At 35.9% G+C, this 22,341-nt stretch overlaps 1 protein-coding gene across 2 annotated transcripts in view; it reads right to left on the minus strand.

The window, feature by feature from the left end:
* The window catches only part of Ppp1r3a (protein phosphatase 1 regulatory subunit 3A), a 38,134-nt gene extending 19,591 nt beyond the window's left edge, over positions 1 to 18,543 (minus strand). The window contains exon 1 of one of the 2 annotated variants that reach the window (XM_051175701.1): positions 17,689 to 18,543. In XM_051175701.1, the coding sequence (XP_051031658.1) occupies positions 17,689 to 18,476 (788 nt within the window). In that variant the 5' untranslated portion in view covers positions 18,477 to 18,543. The remainder of the gene's footprint in view (positions 1 to 17,688) is intronic. The other variant, XM_051175699.1, reaches the window with a different exon arrangement.
* Positions 18,544 to 22,341: the final 3,798 nt, after the last annotated feature.

Raw genomic sequence — 22,341 nt, forward strand, 5'->3', positions numbered from 1 at the left:
AAGGGATCTCTACCCAAACTTGGTTTGTATTTTGGTGCATTTAGAAACTTTTTTAGGCAGCCCTGGTAGGTCTTCAGGCACTATTTCTGAATTTAATGCTTTTGTGAACTTAAGTCACACATTAAAATTATCTTAATGGGCCTTTTTGTCAATTCCTCACAATAGTATTACAAAGGGAAGGGAGGAGATGATACATTTAAAAAGCAAATGAAAAAGAACTCAATGGGAGCCTATTTAGGCTACCTGTTGATGAGCCTGTTAGAGAGTCATTAATATGCGGATCATTGACATGATAGACCATAATGACTCCTCCAGGGACATATCAGTCTATTGTGTCAGAAACTAGTTAGGGATTCATTAATGTGAAGGCTCCTGACTTCTTAATATGCAAATCTTCGATGCAAAGCAATGAGGCATACCTCTCAGATGTCCATATTTTTTGTTACACGTTTTTGTTGCCATCCCCTCACCCACACCTTCTGTGAACTACTCTTTCCCCTTCAATCTTCTGTGACAGATTTCTTCACAAAAGGTACTGTGCTCTGGTGGAATCTACCAGTTCATATTCCTTCTTCCCTCCCCCCCACCCCGCTTTGATTTCAGCCAGGTTTAAAAATGTACAAACCACTTGAAGCATTTTGACTAAATCAGTCAAAATTTAGTGTAAAATATAATTTCATATTTTTCTTCAGTGTCTTAATTGGGATTTTGCTCACAACAGAGCAAACTGGGGAAAGCATCTTTAAAAAGCCATAGGCTTCAGAAATGAGGAATGGAAGGGGGGGGATGGAGTGGAGTCAGGAAAGAGAGAGAGAACAGAGCAGACAATAGCTCAAGGAAAGAAGTAAGAAAGAAGTTGCAATGAACTCAAGAGTAAGTATCCACACTAGCAAGCAGCACTGAACAAAGAAATGAATATGAGGTACACAGTGTCCAGCACACAGGAAGCAAAACCTAAATCAATTCATTGCTTTGGCATTGTGTATATAGGCAACTATACTGAAGTTACTACTGATATTCAAAGGGGATGGAAAATGTCAGAGAAGGAAAGTTTGCTCAGCCTTTGAGCTCATACACCTATGCAATGGTCACCAAGTACTGTGCTGTGATAACATTGTGTAACCCACAGAAAGGAACTAAACTGTCCTTTGCAGCTTTTTCACACACTTCATCTGAGACCTAATGTGCTGCCCATATTCATTTTTTTGCTATTTTACCATATTAGTCTAATCTAAAACATAGTATAATCTTAAAACAGAAAAGAAGGTGGATTTGCTGACATATATACGGAAGCATTTTGTTGCTAATTTCTTTAAAATTTAAAGGAAAAGAGACAGACTTTATGAGTTAGTTTTTAACTCATAAATTCCATATGCCTTAAGACCTCTTATCCTGTATCCACATAAATCTATATTAATCTATCATGAAATACAACATGAAATATAGTCAGCCTATAAAATATAGATTAGGTTCTCACTCCCATTAATAGATTTTACATAAGTTTGGTTTTACTAAAGCTGTTTAAGTAGAAAGTAATATTATTTTAAAATAGGAACAAAGGATCACCAGCCTATAATTCACACCACCAGAGGAACTAGGATAGAAGATGTGTTCTAAGAGATTCATATAAAGTCCCTCACAGAACTGGGAAGGGACAAGTCCCCCAGAGCACAGGGGAAGGGGGGGCAGCAAATGGAGAGAGAAGTAGGAGAAAGCGAGGAGGAGGAAAGGAAAACATGTGCAACCAGGAAGATTGAGCCCGATTAGGAATAGAAGACAGGAGAGAGAGAGAGAGAGAGAGAGAGAGAGAGAGAGAGAGAGAGAGAGAGAGAGAGAGAGAGAGAGAGAGAGGGAGAGCACAAAAGAGGGAGCCAATATTGGTTTGAAGATAAAATTGAACACACAAAAAGGTCTAGAGAACTACAAGACTGCTGCCAACTAACTAATGTCTGTTGGAAACAGGAAAAAAACACCCATACATAAATACTGAGTTGAAGTAGAACCCAGATACAGATAGAGAGGACAAGACCAGGCGGCAGAAACACATAGAGACAGCTTACCTGAACAAGGAGGAGCTAACGGGCCACCAGACTGATAGCTGGGAAGCCAGCATGGGACTGACTCAGCTCCCCCTGAATATGGGTCTCAGCCAGAAGGACTGAGCAGCCTAAGGGACCTCAGACAATGGAGCCAGGATGTATCCCTGGTGCACAAAAGGTCCTTGGGAACACATCCCCCATGGAGGGATAACTGCTTAATCTAGAGACAGGAGAGAAGCCCTAGTCCCTACTTCATATGACCTGTCAGACCTACATGACCCCTACTGGATGGCATTCCCCTACTTATGGAATTAGGGTGGGGGGATGGGAGGGGAAGGTGGTTAGAGTGCATGTGAGAGGGCAGAGAGGGTAAAAGGGAGGGAAGGAGGGAAGAAGAGAGGTAGGGAGGGAGAGGGAATTGGGATCGACATGTAAAATAATAAATTAAAAAATGTTTTGACTCTAAAATTTAAGTTCAAGGACAAGTTACTGGGGAAAAGGATTTCTATTTTTGTTTCCCCAGAAAATGAAAATCTGTGGATTCCTTCCAGACTAATGTGCTTTGATGAAGCCAGACTGCCTGAAACAGAGTACCAGGTGATCCTACATTCAAAACAGCTGGACAATTCAGCCTTACAGACTACAGCCAGGATTTCTGAATCTTCTTAGAATCCCCCATGACAGCGCCCCTTACCAGCAGGAAGTTGTTTGGAAAGAACAACGCCCAAATTCCCAAATATTGTCTATAAATGTTTGTTTTCATTTAAATGGACTTAGTTATATAAAATAAATATATATATATATAAATAATAAAATAGGTAATATTTATTAAAAAATTATCGCCAGCAGCCAATTATACTTTATATTCTGGCTGGCATTAATTTCGAGTCTAAATGCCAGAAAACACCTAACCATTGCTTATTCTGCTAAGGCTCCAGACTGGAGTATAGAAGTGCAGGTTTAGATTTTATGTATATGAGCATGATGATTCAAGGGAAGAAATCTGATTAGAGGAGCTCACACATCAAACACTGGTACTCTGTCTGTATACGTGACATCAGGTGGCTTTAGGGAAGATCAGAAGGAGCTCATAGTGTGAAGATAGGCCATTGACCTAAACATCTTAGGTCCTACTTTGAACAGAGATTTTCATTACCAAGAAATCCTAAGAAAATGAAGTAAAGAAAGCTGAAACGGAATAAGGTTGGAATATGTGCAATAACAATATAGTGCTTAAGAAGACAGGGTGAAATGCTAAGGAAACTTGAACTCCACACTGAGATTGTTGATGTTAGCAAAAGAGCCTTTTTGTTCCTGAGATGCAGTTAAGTTGACAGAAGTCTCAGCTACATACTTTGGGTAGCAATAGAGAATTCGCAATCATCCATGTAACTAAGTCTGCAAGTGGTTTTGAAAGAACTCAGTACTCATGCTGTACACTCATACTGATGCTGGATAAATTTCAACATGCATTCAAAACAAGAAAATTTAGCACGTGCCAGACATTAGTCTTTAGAATTGAGCCACAAGCTGAGACAGACATTGGAGTTATTACGTCAGTGTGAAGTTTACAAGGGAATAAAAGGGGAACACGACTACTGCTTTAAAATCCCTTTCAGGGTTGGGTGAGACAGCTCAGTGGGTCAGAGTGATGGCTGTGCAAAGCATGATGGCTGGAGTTCAAATCTCTAGGACCCACGAACGATTCTGGTTTTATCTGCACACCTGTAGCAGCTCCAGCACTGTGAACAGAACAGCGGGACTCAGGGGCTTGCAGGCTGCCTCACAAGCTCTAGGTTCAATAAAAGATCCCATGTCAAGGGGACAAGGCAGAGAGAGAAAGGGTAGGACATCTGAGGCCCTCCTTGAGACTCCACATATGCCAACTTCCCATGTGCAGAAGTTAATTTGCAGGCATGCACACACACACACACACACACACACACACACGTGCGTGCACACACAAGCATAAAAATAAAGTTTACAACATTTCAACCCACATGTATATGTTTCATGATTGAGGTAGCATGTACTTGTACAGCCCAAGCAGCAATAATAATAAACTAACTACATCACACATGGTGAAGTAGTGTGGCTAGGCAAGGAAACAACAGTTCATCTGAGATGGGAAGGTCATTCTGATTATGCAGATGAGCCAGTCTGTGCAGTGGAAGCCTAAGGTGGCAGGAATGACTTTATGGATCTCCTTTACCTAGGTTAAGGGAAACAATACGAATATATATATATATATATATATATATATATATATATTCATATATATATATATATATATATATTCATATTCCTACTTCTCCTAAAAGCAATACTCTCATAGATATCACAGCCACTCCTTTCACATAATATTGTTTGAAGGAGTGAGGGTATCTAAACCTAGATAGAGAATGAATTTCAGAACTATTATTTTCGATTGAAGACATAGCATAATTGGACCTTACATAACTGATACATAGTGACTTTGCACTTTGTTTTGACTACTCAGATATCTTTTGGCATCTAGCAAATACTTCACTCTCCAACCCAAATGTAGTTAACATTTTCCCTCTTATGAAATGATCTAACTGATTTAAATTTGTTTTTAACACTTCAGTGTCGTAAGAAAACAAACAAAAAAACCCACTACTTCCGAGAAATTCCTTTTATTTTTAGATGAAAATTCACTTCATCATGCTAGGTAATGCTCGTATTTCCTAAAAGAGACTCCTTTCCTTTTTCCAACTTGCTGCACAAATAGACATCACTGATAAATACAAAGCTTATCCCCTGCATTGCTATGTTTCATGGACCTTAATGCTGCTACTACTCATGTATACAAATGTGACATTTTTCCAACATTACATTTCATATGGATTTCTAACTTGCACAGGTTAACAGCCTTATTCATTTTCAGATACTACAACTACTAACACATTTGGGATATTTTTAAAATTAGAACTCAATAGCATTTCTACCCTTTGTTTACACTCTGTTCAACCTTGCATGTATCAGAATCACGTGGAAAGCTTTAAAAATTTCCTTGTACATAGAACTTGTCCCAAACCAACAAAATGAGAAGTCTTCGTAGCAGAACCTAAGCATGGATGCCTTAATATTCTTTTAGTGCAGTAAGGTTTGGGAAGCATTGGTTAGCACTACCCTGTATTAGCTTTTATTGTACGAAGGTGAGATTAGGATGAAATTACATTAGTACAGCCAAAATCTCTTGTTACTGAGGTCTTTTTATAGGGGTGGGTATGTAGAACAGGGCTAAACATAACCAAGTGCATTAGTGTAGCAAGACAGTCACTTTGTCCCCATTTGTGGCACTGACCACACCCATTGGAGGTGGAGACTGGGGTGGAAGTGACCTGGGGAACTAGGTCTGAGGAGGAACCTGGGAGCTCTCTCTTGCTGACTGAACAGGGAGAGGAGAGCAGGAGAGGAGAGCATCCGGTGGAACCTGCTGGTGTTCAACTGTCTAGGCTGTAAGTTACTTCTCCCTTAATAAACATCTATTCGGCCTATCTGTTTATCCTGACCCTTATTAAACCATGATACATTAGTGTTGATTTGAATTGTTGCTATATCTCTGCTACTAGTGAATTTATAAAACATTAATTTTAATTTGTCGTAAGAATCACAGACCCAGAGAGGCTAGGTAACAATTTGGGCTCAAGGGGGGGGGGGTGGGTATTCATATCTCCCTGGGAAGGGAAAACAAGAGATTTCATGGGTTGAGCAGAGTGGATCTTGATGGGAATGAAAGGGATCAGGTGAGGGCCTGGATGGAGTACTGAAAGAGACTATTGGAAGGGGGAGGCATCTCAGGGTCTTGTGGAAAACTTGTAAGAGGAAAACTCCCAGAAATCTACAAGTATGACCCCAAATGAGACTCCTAGCAAGAGGGGCTTCATAGCCTAAATAGGCTACATTGGTCATGTCCTGTGCCCAGGGAAGACTTCCAGTGGAGGGACTGGGACATCAACCCAGCCATATAACCTTCTACCTATAGTCTGCCCTGTCTATAGGATGTGCTGAGGTAAGGGAGGCACAGAGATTGTGGGAATGGTCAACTGATGACTGGTACAGCCTGAGATCCATGCCACGAGAGTGAACCCACCCCTGACACTGCCTAGAGAGCCAAAAATCCAGAGGCAGGGTGCCTCAGATATCTAAGATAAAACCAAACGACTGGAAAAAAAAATGTCATTGTAATAATGCCTAACAATATTCTGGTATATTCATAGTTTGGTACCTAGCCCAGTGGTCATCCGAGAGGCTTCGTCCATCAACTGGTGTAGAAAATGATACAGACCCACAGGCAAATATTAGGCAGAGCTAAAGGAATCCTCCTGAACAGAGAGAAAAATAATTGTAGAAGCCAGAGAGGTCAAGGATATGACAAGGAAAACTATAGAATGAACTAACCTGGGCTAATAACAGAGAATATTTTTCAGTTTTGACAGTGATAATGTCTTTACTTTTGAATGTTCTGGCTGGCTAATGAAGTGTACAAATTTACTTTTTCTTTCTTCTTTCTTCTTCTTCTTCTTCTTCTTCTTTTTTTTTTTTTTTGCTATGAAATTCTTGAATGATTGTTGAATTAAACACACACACACACACACAATTAATCTAAGCATTTTTTGATGAATCAATGGAATTGATAGGAAAGCTTCTATAATAACTTGAAAATTGAGAAGTTTGGGATATTGGTTAAAGACCAGAGAAAATGTCGTTACCCATATTTTACGTGAAATATTCCCTTAAATGTGAATAAATACCTACAAATTAAACTATCAGCATTATACATGAACTTGCATTCAAGCCATTATACTGCATGTTCCGCCTTTTTAAACAACTGTCACCTCATCTCTAGTCCTGTCACCTCTAATTGTTTCTTTTATGAGATCAAGGCTACTAGAGTCCTTGGCAATATGCTTTATGGAGCTTGCATTTACAGTAATTGTTTGGCAGTTTGCCACTGAGTACAACAAGTAAAAAATATTTTGCTGGCCAGATTCAAATCCTTACAAACATGGCCTATTTTATAATAAGTAGTAGTTTTCAACAAATACTGATGGCTGTCTTCTACAATTATATACTTATAAATCAGTATTGTTTCCTCACTGTATAAAAACACAAAAACAAAATATAAATTCACTGAGATACAGGTGTGTAATTCTTCCTCTTTTTATACTTATTTATTCTACATCCAGACCACGGCTTTCCAACCTCTCCTCCCAGTCCCTCCTGACAACCTCCACTTGCCCTGCCCCTTGACAAAAGGGGAAGAACTTTTCCTGCCTCAACTTGATATGCCATGCTTTGTTCAAGCCCATGGGAGGCCTGATGTTTTCTGAATGGAGACAGATGAGAAATGGAAGGAAAGGATAGTAAATGGGAAGTGCTGAGCTGGGGGGGGGGGTGGTGGCTCAGAGGAGAGCAAGATAGGAAACTGAAGCTGGTATGTAAATTAAATGAAAAAAAACAGGTTATTAAGTAAAATAATAAAAAAGCACAAATGGTCTCTACTTTCTATAAAAGTCCCTCCATCCTATTTCTCCGATGTGTATTTCTATATCTGCCTGTGAATTTCACTGGATAGGTTTCATTCCATGTGGCATATGACATATCAATACCAAATACTATTGCATTCAGATAATATCCTCTAACAAACATATTTGAAGACAGAAACATATTTGAAGATAGTAGTTATGGGTAAAAGAAGGACTTCATGAATACTTTATGAATGATTTCTATAGTCTATGATGGCATTCTGAAAAAATACAAACCTTAGATACAAACTCCACTTCTCATCTTGTATGTTCCCTGAGTGAAATTTTTTCCAATGCAAAATGAAGCTGGATCTGTTTACTACAATATATGGATGATACAAAGGAGATAAAATACACAGTCCCTAAATTTATGTAAATAGAAATTTATAAATTGAGGAAAAACAGGCTAATCTACCAATGTAGCAAGAGTAATTATAAACTGAAGTCCATTGAATATATTTTATTAATGAGAATAAGACTACATGGCTTTTGTCTCTATCAAGTTCTTATAAATGTAACATATCTTCATGCACAAAGTTAGACTAATGAAATAAATTTGTTCAAAATGACCAGGAGTAATCAAGGAGTTCTACAGGAATTGAGAATAGATACAAAGAGCACAAAATAGCCTTTTTAATCATGTTGGCATAATTTTGATGATAATTACAAAATCTTAACTTCTTCAGATAGTATATTGTGTCAGAGAAAAATGTACTTTAGTATGCCATGTTGGTTGAACAGCCACTAATCCTTAGGAAAAGCCAACTCCATCTAACTCCATATTTTTCTTAGCAGGGTCTTTACATTTGTTTGTTGAAAGTTAATAAGATACTAACAAAACGTATGTCACAGAACCTCAGGTATGATAATCTCAGAGACAGACTACAAATGTTACAGTTGGTCCCCTTGAGATTTATTCATTGTCTTAGTTTCTTTTACAGGATCCCATAAAGCAAACATAACCCCCAAGAGAGTTGTAAGTAATTCTAAGAAAATGATGTCCCCTTTCCCAATAGGTGGGATGAATGGGTTTTTGGTTTTTCTCAAGGATGTGGTTAATTGTTACCTCTTTCGGGTTGGTTATAAGATGGATAGGGTTGGGGGTAAAATATGAAGTTCAGACTCAGGAATCATTTTGGAAAAGAATAAAGGGGAATGGATAGAATATAGCTAGATTATTATATCTATTTGTAAACTATTTTAGCAGCTATTAAACTATAGACAACTTATATTGATATAGATTCTTGTATATTGATATATATGTAAAATTAATTTTGTATTCTTGTCGTAGATAATTTGTATATTGTTACTAACTTGAAATTATATTTGTCATATTGTGTAGGTTCTTTCTGTTTACAATGGTTTTGTACACAGTGTACATTATTTTTATTATATTGTATGTATGTATTTTTCTACAGATGCTTAAGATATTTTGAATCTTGATACCAAATTAAGGATATTTTGTCATTTTGCACTATAGAATTCTACCTCTGATCAATATATTTACATATACATGTATGTAGTTCGAATTTTGAGATCATTCTCCTCATTCCGCACATCTGCTTAATGGTTATTGTTATATGGGAAGCTTCAGTCAGTAAACCACATATGTTTTTGAGAATTACAGGTTATAGTCACTCATGCTTCTCACTAGCTATGTTAGTCAGGTACTCCACATATTCACGGATGTACTCAACATAAATATTTGATCTTCAAATACTTCAAAGACTTACAGGATATGGCATTTAAATGTATTAATAATTTAGAACCCCATTGACATGAGACACAATTGCTCCTAGCAGCACCTCTGACAGTGGGCACTCTGTCCTAACTGGACAAACAGGATATAAGCAAAAAGAAACTGCTGAACCTTGCCAAGACAGAGTAGTACAGTTTTTCAGATTTCCTTGCATCTGATGATGGTTTGTCAGATATTCTAGGCCTTAGCCAAAGTTGAGAGCTTGGGTGACTGTCCAGGCAGCCAACTGTTTCTGTCATTATTTGTACATTTGGGACGTTTCCTGTTTGAACTTCCTGCTTACTCAGGTAATATTATTTTCGTTATTAGATCATTAAAGAAGTTAAAAATTAGATAGTCTTAGATACTATCCTCTCATATCTTAGCTAAGACATTCATCTGCAAGATTTAGACTCCTCAGGATAGGACAGCTGTTGGAATAACCTCCTTTATTTGCCTACCACCTAAAGGTTGGATATGTAGTGTGTGTTTCTTGTTTTCTGATGTTTTTTTGGTTGCAGCTCTAATTTATCCTTGTTTTTTGTTTTTTTTTTTTTTTTTTTAACCTTTTCTTTCTCCTAGAAAATACTTGATATTTGTTCTTATTGTATGTAGTTTTATATTAGGTTTAGAACCTGCTTATTTAGACAGAAAGGGGAAATGTTATGGGGATTCTTTCAGCCAATAGTCTTTGTGGTACTGGCCCCTTCAGGGCTGGCCTTGGAGGCTATGTGTGGGCTGGGAGAAAGTGCTGGGACTCTTGGCTTGTGGTCAGAAGGCAGATGGTAGCATCCAGTAGGTAAGTGCAAAAGACTTTAGTGATTCTCTACCTTGCTTTGTCATTTCTGGGTTATTTCCCAATAAATACTGACTCCCTTTATTCTGGGAATACATCTACAACATGTATTCAAACTATTTCTGCTTGAAGATACATTATCAACTTACCCACATAAGGATATACTTAGTCACTTTAAATTTTATCTGCTCTACAGAACTTTGGAAATTTAGTCATCACAATCTTCAATGTTTTACTTGCATAATTACATTCTTGAAGAAAATTTTATTTTAAAATTGGATATCTGTAAATTAACATATATATTATTCTAAATTACTACCTATTTTCTAAGAAGTTTTACATTATTCAAATACAGCATGTTTTGTATAGACTGAAAACTAAACTAAATGATCTCCTGAGATATTTTTAAAATTTAATTTTATAAGATGAAGTCTTCCCTGAGTTGCAGAGGACATGATGTCATAACAGTGCTATTCATTAATAACTCAGTGATGGACTGCTGGACTTGGAAGCCTCCTTAGCCAGCTGACACTGATCCACTCAGTGCTACCAAATCTTTGGGTTTGTCAATACCAGGTCCTTTTAACGGTGATGCCATTCACACCTTGTCCAGCTGATGGGTTAATGGGTTCATTCTTCGTTGACACTGAATTAAGCCACTGTAAACTAGTTTACATGTTTATTATCTCAGAACTCAAAGGAAACATCTAAAATTACTGAGGACACTAAATGTGGAAAATAGCAACCAATGATAAAACAAAACATGTCTGCCAAAATTAAAATTTAATCTTAGAGATGCCAGTATTCAACTGAAAGCCAGAATAACTGAATGACTAAAAATGAACTGTTATGATAGACATATTACAATCACTGAACTTCCTTTCAAACATATTGCTAAATAACAAAGTATTCCCAGAAATGAATTAAGAAAAAAAAAAAACTATAGACACTTGGCATCTTTCAGAAATACTCTGTCTGAAAGTGAAGGGTGGGATTTGATGGATTCTCCTGCAATTTAACTCAATGAAAATTATTCAGAACCATGTTCTATAAACCAAATGTGCTGCTTAGTGGTAGAGCATGAGTCAAGAATGCAACAAGACCCTTTGTTTGAGCAATCAGTACTGACAAAACAAGGCATGTGGAGAAAAAGTATAAAATCATTTAATTCTGTGTTATATTATTATTATAAAAGATGACCGTAATATTATTTACACTAAACAGAGTAATTACACTCTTGTGTTAAACGATGTAGAACTTTTTCTGTTGTGCCTGGATATGATTATTTCCAATACTTAAGCTGTTTCAATACTTTGTAAAACTATAAACCTTAATGTCCAAAAGCAGATGTCAGCATTGTGTTTTTTCAGTTTCATTTCATTACCTGAGCAATGTTATGTGGTTTGTAATTGGGCAAAGACATTTACTGAAGTCTTTAAGAATGGAAACTTGGTATTCCTATGCAAAACTACAGTTAGTAACTAGGATTCATGGTGGCCGAATTATGTGAAATAAGTCAGAATTCCACTGTAGTGTTGGTATTCTGGTTCTGTCAGATAGTGAGCAGATGTTTGTGTCTTTCACTATTCAACAAGATTTTACAAACATCAATTTGAATGTAAACAATTTTGACCTTAATTGCTGCTAAAAGATTGAAGGTCATCACTCAAACACAGGACAATTTTTTTTTTTTAGAGTATTAGGATAGTGTGTATAGTTGCAGTCTGAATACCACTTGTAGCAAACACTGAACATACAGAGGATGATGAAAGGAAAGAATATCAAACATTGTTAGACGTTTTGTCTTTGTAAATGAACAGTACAGAATATTAATACAAATAATTAGTTTAATTTCAATTTGGTCCTTAAACACAAAAAGTTATGATTAATCCTTCAAAACAAATCACAACAGGAACATGTTAGTTAAGGCATCAGAAGAGAGCCTGGACAGATTTTAACTGTGTCTGAGAAAATTTTTATTCCTTAAAACACAGAGGTGACATAAATGATGCATATTTTTTCTCTGAATAAAGAAATAACATAATTTTCAAATATAATCCTACAGTAATAATCACAAATAGACAGTAAGATGATGTCTGTGTAGAGTTGTTTGATCCAAAGAGGATCTTTTTGTTATAAATCATTTTAAAAATGACATAACCTTCAATTTCTAAGAGTTAATATTTCCATCATATACATATATACATGTGTGTTGTGTGTGTGTATTGTGACCAAACATGTGTGTGGAAAGTAACACACATATACACACACACATATATATATGTAAAATTACATATCATATATAGATATATACTAACTATATTTATATAGATATTTATATATATATATATAGTAACCTACAAGTTGATGAGATTTGAAAATCATTTCTTCCACTGAAGCACAATCTTGAAGTTTCCTCGTTAGTGTCAAGATCTTATTGAATGTGACTAATATAGAAACTATTTATTTTGCCTTGGGTGGTGGCAAAAGGAATAATAATGAGGGGAAAGCAATTTGCCATTAACCTTAGACACAGAGCTAGGCCACATTCAAGATGGTAAACTGTGTAATTTATCACCAGTGCCACTGAGATTACATTTTGGAAAATCTCCAAATGTCAGCAACTTGGTTTGGTGAATTGTATGTGATTTAATATGCTTCTTATTGCAGCTCTGAAAAAATAGTATTATAATCCCATTTTTTAATCATTCTTTTTTATTTTATTTATTCATTTATTCTTTCTCCCTCCCTTCCTCCTTCACATGCCCCCCCCCCAATCACCCTCCCATCCCATCCTCCTCCCAATCTACAGGGAGGGTGATCCAGGAGGGATCAACAAGATCTGTCAAGTGATTTGGAGTAGGGACTAGCCCCTTTTATATCTTAATAAAATGTAGGCAAGATGCAGTTTACTGAGTTTAAATGGCAACTAATCAGAGAGGAAGCCAGATGTTGCTTTCTATTTACTGGTTTGAGAAGCCAAGTACACAGGAATGCTCTACACAAAACCCTTGCCACAATTATCCATGCAAATCTGCCTTGCACCCAACAGCACTCTGAGCTCTAAAGTACTCCATTTGCATTATCTCATTCAAACTAAAAGATCTCTGTGTAACTGATCTTGGTGAGTATAAGACAACACTTATGAAAAACTTCTGTTCTTAAGAGAGGGAGAAGATAGGCTTGTGTATGTGTGCATATCAGACAAGACCACTACAGTAAGGTGTCAAAGTGCAGCATGTCTTTTTAAGTCCGGCAGGACTGTCAAACTCACCTGAAGTTTGCTCTAAAGTCACTCTGCATAAATTAACCTTATTGGTGTTTGGGGTAAAGTATAGGAATAGATCGAAAAGAAAGTGAAAAATTACTTCACGGTATAACACCATATGTTGGGAAATAGTAGTATATGTAGTTCATAATTTTGCTGTTCTCTCTAAACACACAGGTGGTAGATGGCCTTCAGTAAAGAAGATAGATGCTCAGAACAGGTACTTGAGATGTGGCTTCAACACAGGTTAAATACAACTTCAGGACAACGCCCTTCTCACTTCTTTTTGCAGAAAAAAAAAATCACACTCATCTAATAGTCTAGACTTATAAAGGTGCAGACTTCTACAACACCAGGAAGCCATGGAGCTTTGGTGGGTCTCCAAGGACAGTCAACAGGTTGGCCTCTCACTGTCAAGCAGCTGGCAGCTCTCTGCACCCTCTTGAGGGGCCTGTGCAGCTGTGTTTTATGTTTCCATGTGGCCTTGCCAGAGGTCCCTCCCCTTAAACAGGATCAGCTTCCACAATTAGTGTGTATTCAAAATGAGCTAGGTATGGAACACATTAGGTCCCAGAGGCCTCATGGAGCTATTTACACTGCTTTGGACTATTTCCAGTATTGCAGACTATTCGGGATGTGTAAATTAAGGAAGTCTCACAGTCCAATGGCTGTGACTGGAACATATACCATAGCTTTAGCTCATGCCTATTTTCTAGTGCTTTTCTTGGCCTCATTCTCGCAATTTTATTGTTCTGAAAGACAAATGTTCTGTATTTTTAAAGCCACACTTTATAAAAAAATTTCTCTTTCCTTTTCCTCCATGTGCCCAGTTCTATTTCTCAAGCATGAAGAAAAGTGAAGACTAATCATTCATTTCTTGGCATTAAGGCCACTTGGGGCTTTTATTTGCATTCACCTGGCCAAGTCGTAAATACCATTCCACACCTATGCATACTGTTTCTTTAGCTAGAATAATGAATTGATTTCACTTAATAAAATAAAAAGCCAGGTGAAGTCATCTTGTGTATAATGGAGAACACACATTAGACAGGTGTGTGGGAGAGAAACAAGGCACCAGGAAGGCCATGCTTCTAACCTTGAAGTCTAAAATGCCCAAGTCACAAATATTTATTTGTTTATCTGTGGCTTCCATTACATTGCCAGAGCATATGAAATTGGCTTTGCTGTTTTTTCTCTCCCACACTCCTCTCTGCCCTGTGAGCTGTTTTCTCTCAGAGTTTCTCCATATCTTCATAAGCCCAATGCCTCACTTATCGGTTTGTTACTGTTGCTTAGTAACGTAAGTGCTGACACACTAGTCACAAATGGACAGTCAGTGAATTCTTTGGGAAACTGGACAAGGAAATCTTTGATGTCAGGACAAACAATGCAAGTCGAGGAGGTCCAGAAATTTAGATGTCAGATGAAGACTTGTTGCTGATGATGGTGACAATTCTGAGAGCTTTGGTTGCTTAACATGTATGCGTTCAACATTTATTTTCATATTTCAAATGATATAGAGCAATAAGCCTCAAATGAACATAGATGACCCATACCAGAGAAGACATTTACAACATCCAAACCGAAAAAACTTTCCACAAAGAAAGAATCAGTCATGTGTGTATGATTGGCATAACAGAAATCCTTCCTCACTGAATGTGTGCCAGCAGTTCTATATTTATTAGAAGGGATTATTGACACTTTCAAAAAATACAATTCTGGGACAAAGATAGCGAATTAACTTTGGTATTAAGAAAAATTGAAACTAGTTGTTACTCCATGCCCTAGGAGAGCCTAATTTTCATTTTTACTCTGAGTTATTTGGCACACTCTTCTTTATGTAAGAAACAAAAGCTCGTGTATGTTTCTATTCAGTTTTTAATCTCATAAGAGAAATGTTCTACAAATCCAACAGCATAAGAAGCATAAAATTCTTTGTAAAAGACCTTTCAGATCTTACAACCATTTTGGGTGTAAGACAGGTATTTTGGAACCATAATTTTTTTCATAAAATGAGTACAAGTTTATTTTAACCATGGGTGCATTTTAAATAATACTAATGGTGTAGCCCTCTTCTTTTCCTAACCAAATTCTTCCCAATTAAATTCAACTGCACTATTCATTTAGAAATTTGATAATGCTCTCTTGTGCAAGTTCTAGGAATATTTGAAAGCCCATTGCATATAAATTATATCATGGAAAAGCTGTATAAATATTCTATTATGGCACATGCTGTTCTGAGGATCTGTCAGGATTTCCTTTATACACTCCATCTTGAGTGGTATATAAATCAGATGTAAAAATTCATGTTGGACTGAAACTCAGCACAGAAAGCCTCCTCCAGCAGAAAATGCTCTCTTCAGAATGTGGTTTGAATTATGTTGGCCATTTTTAAGTTATAGAAGTACAGAAAATGTATTTGTGGTTTTGAAGAAAAGAGGTTTTTCCATTTTCATAACTCATTAGGAAACTTTACAGGCCTTCAGACCATTTTGTGGTTTAGTTTTTCTCAGTTATTTTTTTCTCCAAAGCAATATTGAAAGCTGAGCGGTGTCTGCTATGAATTGATCATTACTGTTTCAAATACAAAGGTGTATGTGAGTATATGTATCCATGAAAATGTGGCTAGAGTGCATGATTGGACCTAGGCCTATCAGGTGCCCATTGTTTACTTTGGGTACCAAGTGAAATATGGTCTATCACATGAAGTCCATCTGAACTCAGTGTAGAACATATGCTTGACATTGTGAAGCTTCATTTTTAACTCACAGATAAACCATGGGAGTTATATACTGCTTCTTTGGCCTTTTTTTTTTTTTTTCGTTTCTTAAATTCTGTTGCTCTAACATGCATCACAAGAGACTGGCTTCATGTTTCAAATGTATTCAATAATTAAAAAGATACATTTTTGTTTAAATGTTGCTTTGAATTCATTGAATTATTTTTGTGTGCAGATGATGTTATTGCGTATTATTTCAAACACGTAAATTTTTGATTTAGCATATATAGAAGTTATGATTATACTGTCTCTTTTATTATAAACTAAAACCTAAGAAACTTTCATTTGGAGTGAGAAAGTCAGCATAGCTCACATAGTAGAGTAAGCTTCTTTCAAGTGACTTGAACATAAAATTAAAACTCATACACTTCAGTTGCTTTAACTTAGGTTAGCTTTAATTCACTAATCCCTTAGACCAACAAATTTCAGTATAACTACTTAATGCTTTAAACACATTTAAAACACAAACTTGTTAGTATTTTCTCACAGTAACTTTTTAAAAGTTTAGTACTTGGTTTCTGAGTGTTTTCATTCTTTACACAATTCCCTCTTCACATCCTTTACACAATTCCCTCTTCTTTAAATTATTTCTAGTGAAGTTACTGAATTATTTGTTTGGGGATAGTTAGGATGAATCACTCTGAAAATAATCAAACATTTGCCTGTTGCTACAAGGGCAATGGGGGTTTTTGCTTTGGGATTCAGTGAGGAGCAGAAAGCAGTCTGCATGCTCTTGAATGTTTTATCTGTTAACCTAGTGTCATGGAAATTAGCCAGCTCAGTACTACAGAGTGAGCTGAAGGCTACTTCTGCCTTTCCACATCAACAGACAGGCAGGGTTACTAATGAGGGGTCATAACCCCAAACTCTAATCTGTAGATCTGGATTTCCTTATTTCTATTTGGGTCATTTTTTTTTTTATTCTGCTCCACTTACTTTTACTAAATTACACTAATTTGTGTTCCACAATGTTACACTTGCTATAATTGTAAAATGTTACATGCAATTTATATATCATTACAATTATCTTTTTGATAGTTCATTATTGGATTAATTTCTCTTATGATTTAACCTAGTATACCTTACTCCAAACATCTTTATATAACTCACTCAGTCATCTAAATCACCATTGCAGCTTTGGAGGGAAAACGTATACATTTTCTGAGCACTGGGTATATACTGAAATAAACTTTCTATTAAGTATGTTTCAGAGTAAAGTGTGAGCATTTAAAAATCATCAAATAAATATACCCTAAATAAAATAATTTCATAAACAAAGCCTCGATAATTAAAGATTTGAAACCAAGCAAATAATATATACACCAACTAACACTGTATTACATACTCATTTTCCTTAATTTATACTACTATAGTTCTATCATTTAAAGAGAATTGACCTGCTATACCTGACAACATTTTTAATAAGCAATCAACAGATTTTTATGTTTGTTATTCCTCATAGTATGCAAAATAATGACATTTTAGAAATGTTCGTGTATGTAAAACATTTCCTTACCTTGATTTTACCTTTAAGCAGCCTTTTATTTGTCTATTAGGAGTTTCTTCCAATGGTTTCACAGACTCTGGCTCTTTCTTTTTCTTTTGACAAACCAATACATAATTGGTGCCATTATTATTTGACCAAAATGTACCAACAGAAGTTTCATAGCGTATACAAAACTCAACTTTACTTCCATCTTTTTGATAAGGAGGGACCAATGAAATCTTAAAAGAGAACTGGTCAGTTTCACCGTCACATGAGTTAGGAACATATTCTGCTAAAATGTCATAATGTGTCTGCCAGTCATCCAAGGACATGCGCACATATACTAACTTCTCAAAAGAAAGGTTCAGAACTCGAATAATGCCCTTCACACTTGTCGACCCAGGGAGGTATTCAGTCGACTCCAGCATTGCTTTCTGAACTTGAAGATGTTCCATAAGCTCTTCTTTTGAAGGGGGCAAATCAAACAGTGGAGACAAAACATATTCTTCTGTGTGGAAAATATCCCTGCTTAAGCCAAAATCAGTTGAAACACTTGGTAATTCCCAGCAATCAAATTCTTTAACGGACACAAGACTGAATCCAAGGCTGTCTGCAAAGGAAACCCTCCGGGATGCTGAAGCTGGGGTGTCCAGGTATGTGTCTTCAGAAGATCCCGACCCTCGTCTGCTTGGCTGAGGGGAGAAGCCAGGCTTGAAGGTCGCTTTAACTTCCTCATCTTCACACACAGAATCAGACAGATTAGGAACTTCTAAAAAATTATCTTTGCTAATCTGACCAGGCAGTTCAGCAGGCTCCATTGGACTTTCTGATATAAAATAAGAGAAAGCTGTACAAGTAAAGGCTGATATTTGAGATACCGAGGTTTAAAGTAAGTGTAAGGTTACAGTTGACATTGCAAAAGAAGTCAGCTCTATAAATAGGTCCAATGGCTTGTAAACTATGCTAGCCTGCCTCCAACGGCCTTTTATATGATAGCGTCCATGCTACTCTGGCTAGGATGTTCCAGATTTAACACTTGAAGTTAAAAGTTGCATTTGTTTATGAGCTCAGTTCCAGAGACATCAAAAATCATTTTTTGTCACTAAAAATATTAAAATTAAGAATAAAATGCTACTTTAAATGCTATGAAAATGTAAACATATAAAGAAAATAAAAGTGGTCAAATATAGAATATGTACTGTGAGTTTAATCCACCCCCAAAGCAGGCATGGTTAGACAAGGAATGTATGAATTTTTGTAACTCAGAGAGATCTACAGCTTACTAAGAACTATAAATAGCATTTTGTGAGAAAATGAAGAATGTTGACTGTCAAGGAGTCAAATACAGGTGCTAAAAAAATAAGTAAAAAAAATAAATAAATAAAAAATACTCATTTGCCTTAGCACAGAAATCCAACAGTGTCCTATTAATATGATGAGAACATATGCACAAGTCAATGTCACTGTGTGCTCATTGCCTAAAAGTTTATTTATTTATTTTTTAATCTCTAAATACTATTGAAAGGTTGGCATGATGGAAAGCGATAATAATGCCACATACAAAGACAGAATCCTTGCAGTGATAACAAAAATTAAACAGCTAAGTAGAAAAAAGAAAAGGGAAATAAACATTCAAGGGTGTGTGTGTGTGTGTGTGTGTGTGTGTGTGTGTGTGTTTAGAGAGAATTCCTGGAAAGTTCAAAATAGTTTAATGGTTTTAGCATTCTTAATGGAGACTGAAATATTTTTTTAAATGTTAAACATGTTGAGCATTGTTTTTTAAAATATCTATAATTTGAACTCAATTAAAATATAAAATAAAAAGGTAACTATTTTTTTTTTCAAAATCAAAATGGCACCATGTCTTTCAAGTGACAACTTCATAAATATTTATTTCTCAAGGTAGGAAAAGCATGGCACCTAGGGTAATAATAAAGTGAAAATATTTAACTAATACCTCATCTACATAGCTAGGATGGACTTAAGTCATATGGACTTTTTGAGAGATGGATGTTATTACATATTGGCATATTAGGAACAGCCATTTTTCAAGGTACATAAAGTATACCATTAGGTAGTGAAAGGAATTGGCAACTAAATATTTCATAAATGTAAAGCACCCACACAAGCATGAAACTGATTAAGGGAAGTAACCATGTAATTGTTTTCTAATGTAATCTACCAATTGACTTAGATTAAGACTGGTCCATATTGTATTTCCAGTATTTAATAATTCTAAAACTTCCAGTAGGTTGTCAAAACTTTGTTTAATTTTTTACAGGATGGTGTGAACAATGAAATATGATCCACAAAATCTGCCCTAATAGAGACAATCATATTTTCTGTTTGTGATAGGCTGATTTGCATATCAATCAATGATAGTATACATGTCTCATATAGAACATATGTAATTTTGTTTAGTGATATGTTTTTCAATGAGTATGGTCTGCAAAACCAGCTTCACAGAAAATAAAAGGGATGCACATTAGAACATGGTCTTCTTTACTTGATTTGAACTCTTCCCTTTTGACTGTTCCTCTTCAATAGATAATACTTGCTTGGTAATTACCCCCTTTCTTTAGAGTTGATAAGCTTTATGTAATTGTAGTCTGCTGGTGTGTCCTTTACTCACTATGTGGCTAACACACACTGACTTCATCTTCCTAATTTCTTCTTACTTGTCAACTATTGGTTGCTTTCCTTGTTTTTAAATCAGCATGTTACTCTTCTCTGAAATTTCCCAGCTGCCTCTGTTATTCTATTAATGAGCTGCCTCTGGTTGAATGTAGGCTCACAGACCAAATGCTTATGAAGCTTATAAAACAAAAAAGCAAAATAACACACTACCATCCCCATTCTCATGACTGGATATTTGTGTGTAGTTAAAAATCAGAATCCTTGTTCATTTCCACACAAACAGCACATCATTCACTTCCTCATGTCCACAGCCCTCAATTTCAACAAGGTATCTGCTCCACTCCAACTGCTCAAGTGAACATTTAACATAAAGAGAGCTTCTAAAAACAAAACTTCATAGTTTTTTTTCTACCTCTCCCTTTGTATTGATAAAATATTCTCAAGTACCTTTCTATCATATAAAGAAAAACAATCACATAGAAGCCCAGTAAATACGGTGTAGGAGGCACCCTGAACTAAAATTATTCCACCAGTCTATTTATAAACTGCAAATAAGGATAGATCACATGGCTAGTGTACAACTCAGGCCAGTTGCATAATAGCTATTCCTATTTCTAAAGGCATAGAAAGGGACATGAGCTAAAGAACTTAAAAATATAATGTGCCATGAGGTATTTACTGACAAGACCTATTCAAGGAACAAATCTGACTAATACAGTAGTTCAGGGTCATAAATACACTGGATTCATTATGCTCTATGCTAAGACATCCTACAAGGATTACCAGTGGCTGAGAGAACATGAAGGTTAATGCTTCATTCATATCTGTCTCTGGGGACACAAAGCAGGGTGGAAAAAATTAAAAGCTCAGTAAAATCGAAGAAGGTACTAGGATGGAACATATACATATATATTATGTACATATATGTGTGTGTATTTAAACTATTATACATGTAAAACTTGAAATGTGTTTTCTTCTTTATAAATACTCCATATTAAGCACCACAATTGTTCCTTGATCTTTTACTGTCAGATTTTTTTTATATATAAAGAGGGATGAAGAGTTTATGGTCTATAAATCTGAAACATCAGGAATCAAAAATAAGAAAGACTTGGTATTTATGCAAATGACTGGGGGAAATGATTTTTTATTTTAGATAAATTGTAGCTTACTTGCCTCTTTTGTAGATGTTGATCTATGACCACAACCCAAAGTCAAGAAACACTGACTCATCAGAAAACATATTGCAGTGCCTCTTAACTAGAGAGGTAAATTATTAAAATTGGTGTGAAAGATACTCAAATTATAGATGGGATTCAAAGTTAGATCTACAGACTAAGATTTCTGTTGCTGAAGGTCTTCTCCAGGGGTCTGGTGCACAGACTTGGTTTAGTTGTATGATCACATGATCTGTTGACCTTAAAGTTGGGGATTTGTATTCTACTCAATGAAATAGTTGTAACCATAATTGCTTCTGGAATGTTTACAATTTTTGATATGGACCCTGTAAAGCACTTTGCCAAAAAGCCATGAAAGTACACTAAAAGTATAAATTAGCAGTTTAGATGCTCGTCACCACCATTTAGGCTTATCTTTCACATAAGAAAATAAACTATAAAGTGTTCCACTGTTTAGTAACCGAGCTGAGATTTTTAAAAAAGTGCTTGTTTTCAGCCTATGTTCTTCACATTCTAGCACACATATTCTCTTTTGTTTTAGAATTCATAATTAACAAATTAACCAGTCTTTGAGGATTATCATAAAATCCATTTATTTTTAATAATTAATTTTGTGAACTCTCTTTTCTCCCATTTGGTGAAAGATCTCTGGGGGTGTCCAGATAATTTTCTTTATGACAGAGTCTCTCAACCTTTTCAACCAATGTGCTCTAGTGGAATATAACATTTCAGACTGCCCTTTTTCATCCCCAGAGACCCCTGTTTGTGAAAAGGCATAATTACATTTTAAAAAACTAAAAGAGTCACAATTTTCATATCTAAAGCTGCCAAATGATTTTTAACAGATACTAGTCCAAACAGTCTTAGA

Source organism: Phodopus roborovskii, unplaced genomic scaffold, assembly GCF_943737965.1.
Source record: "Phodopus roborovskii unplaced genomic scaffold, PHOROB, whole genome shotgun sequence".
Classification (NCBI taxonomy): Eukaryota; Metazoa; Chordata; class Mammalia; order Rodentia; family Cricetidae; genus Phodopus; species Phodopus roborovskii.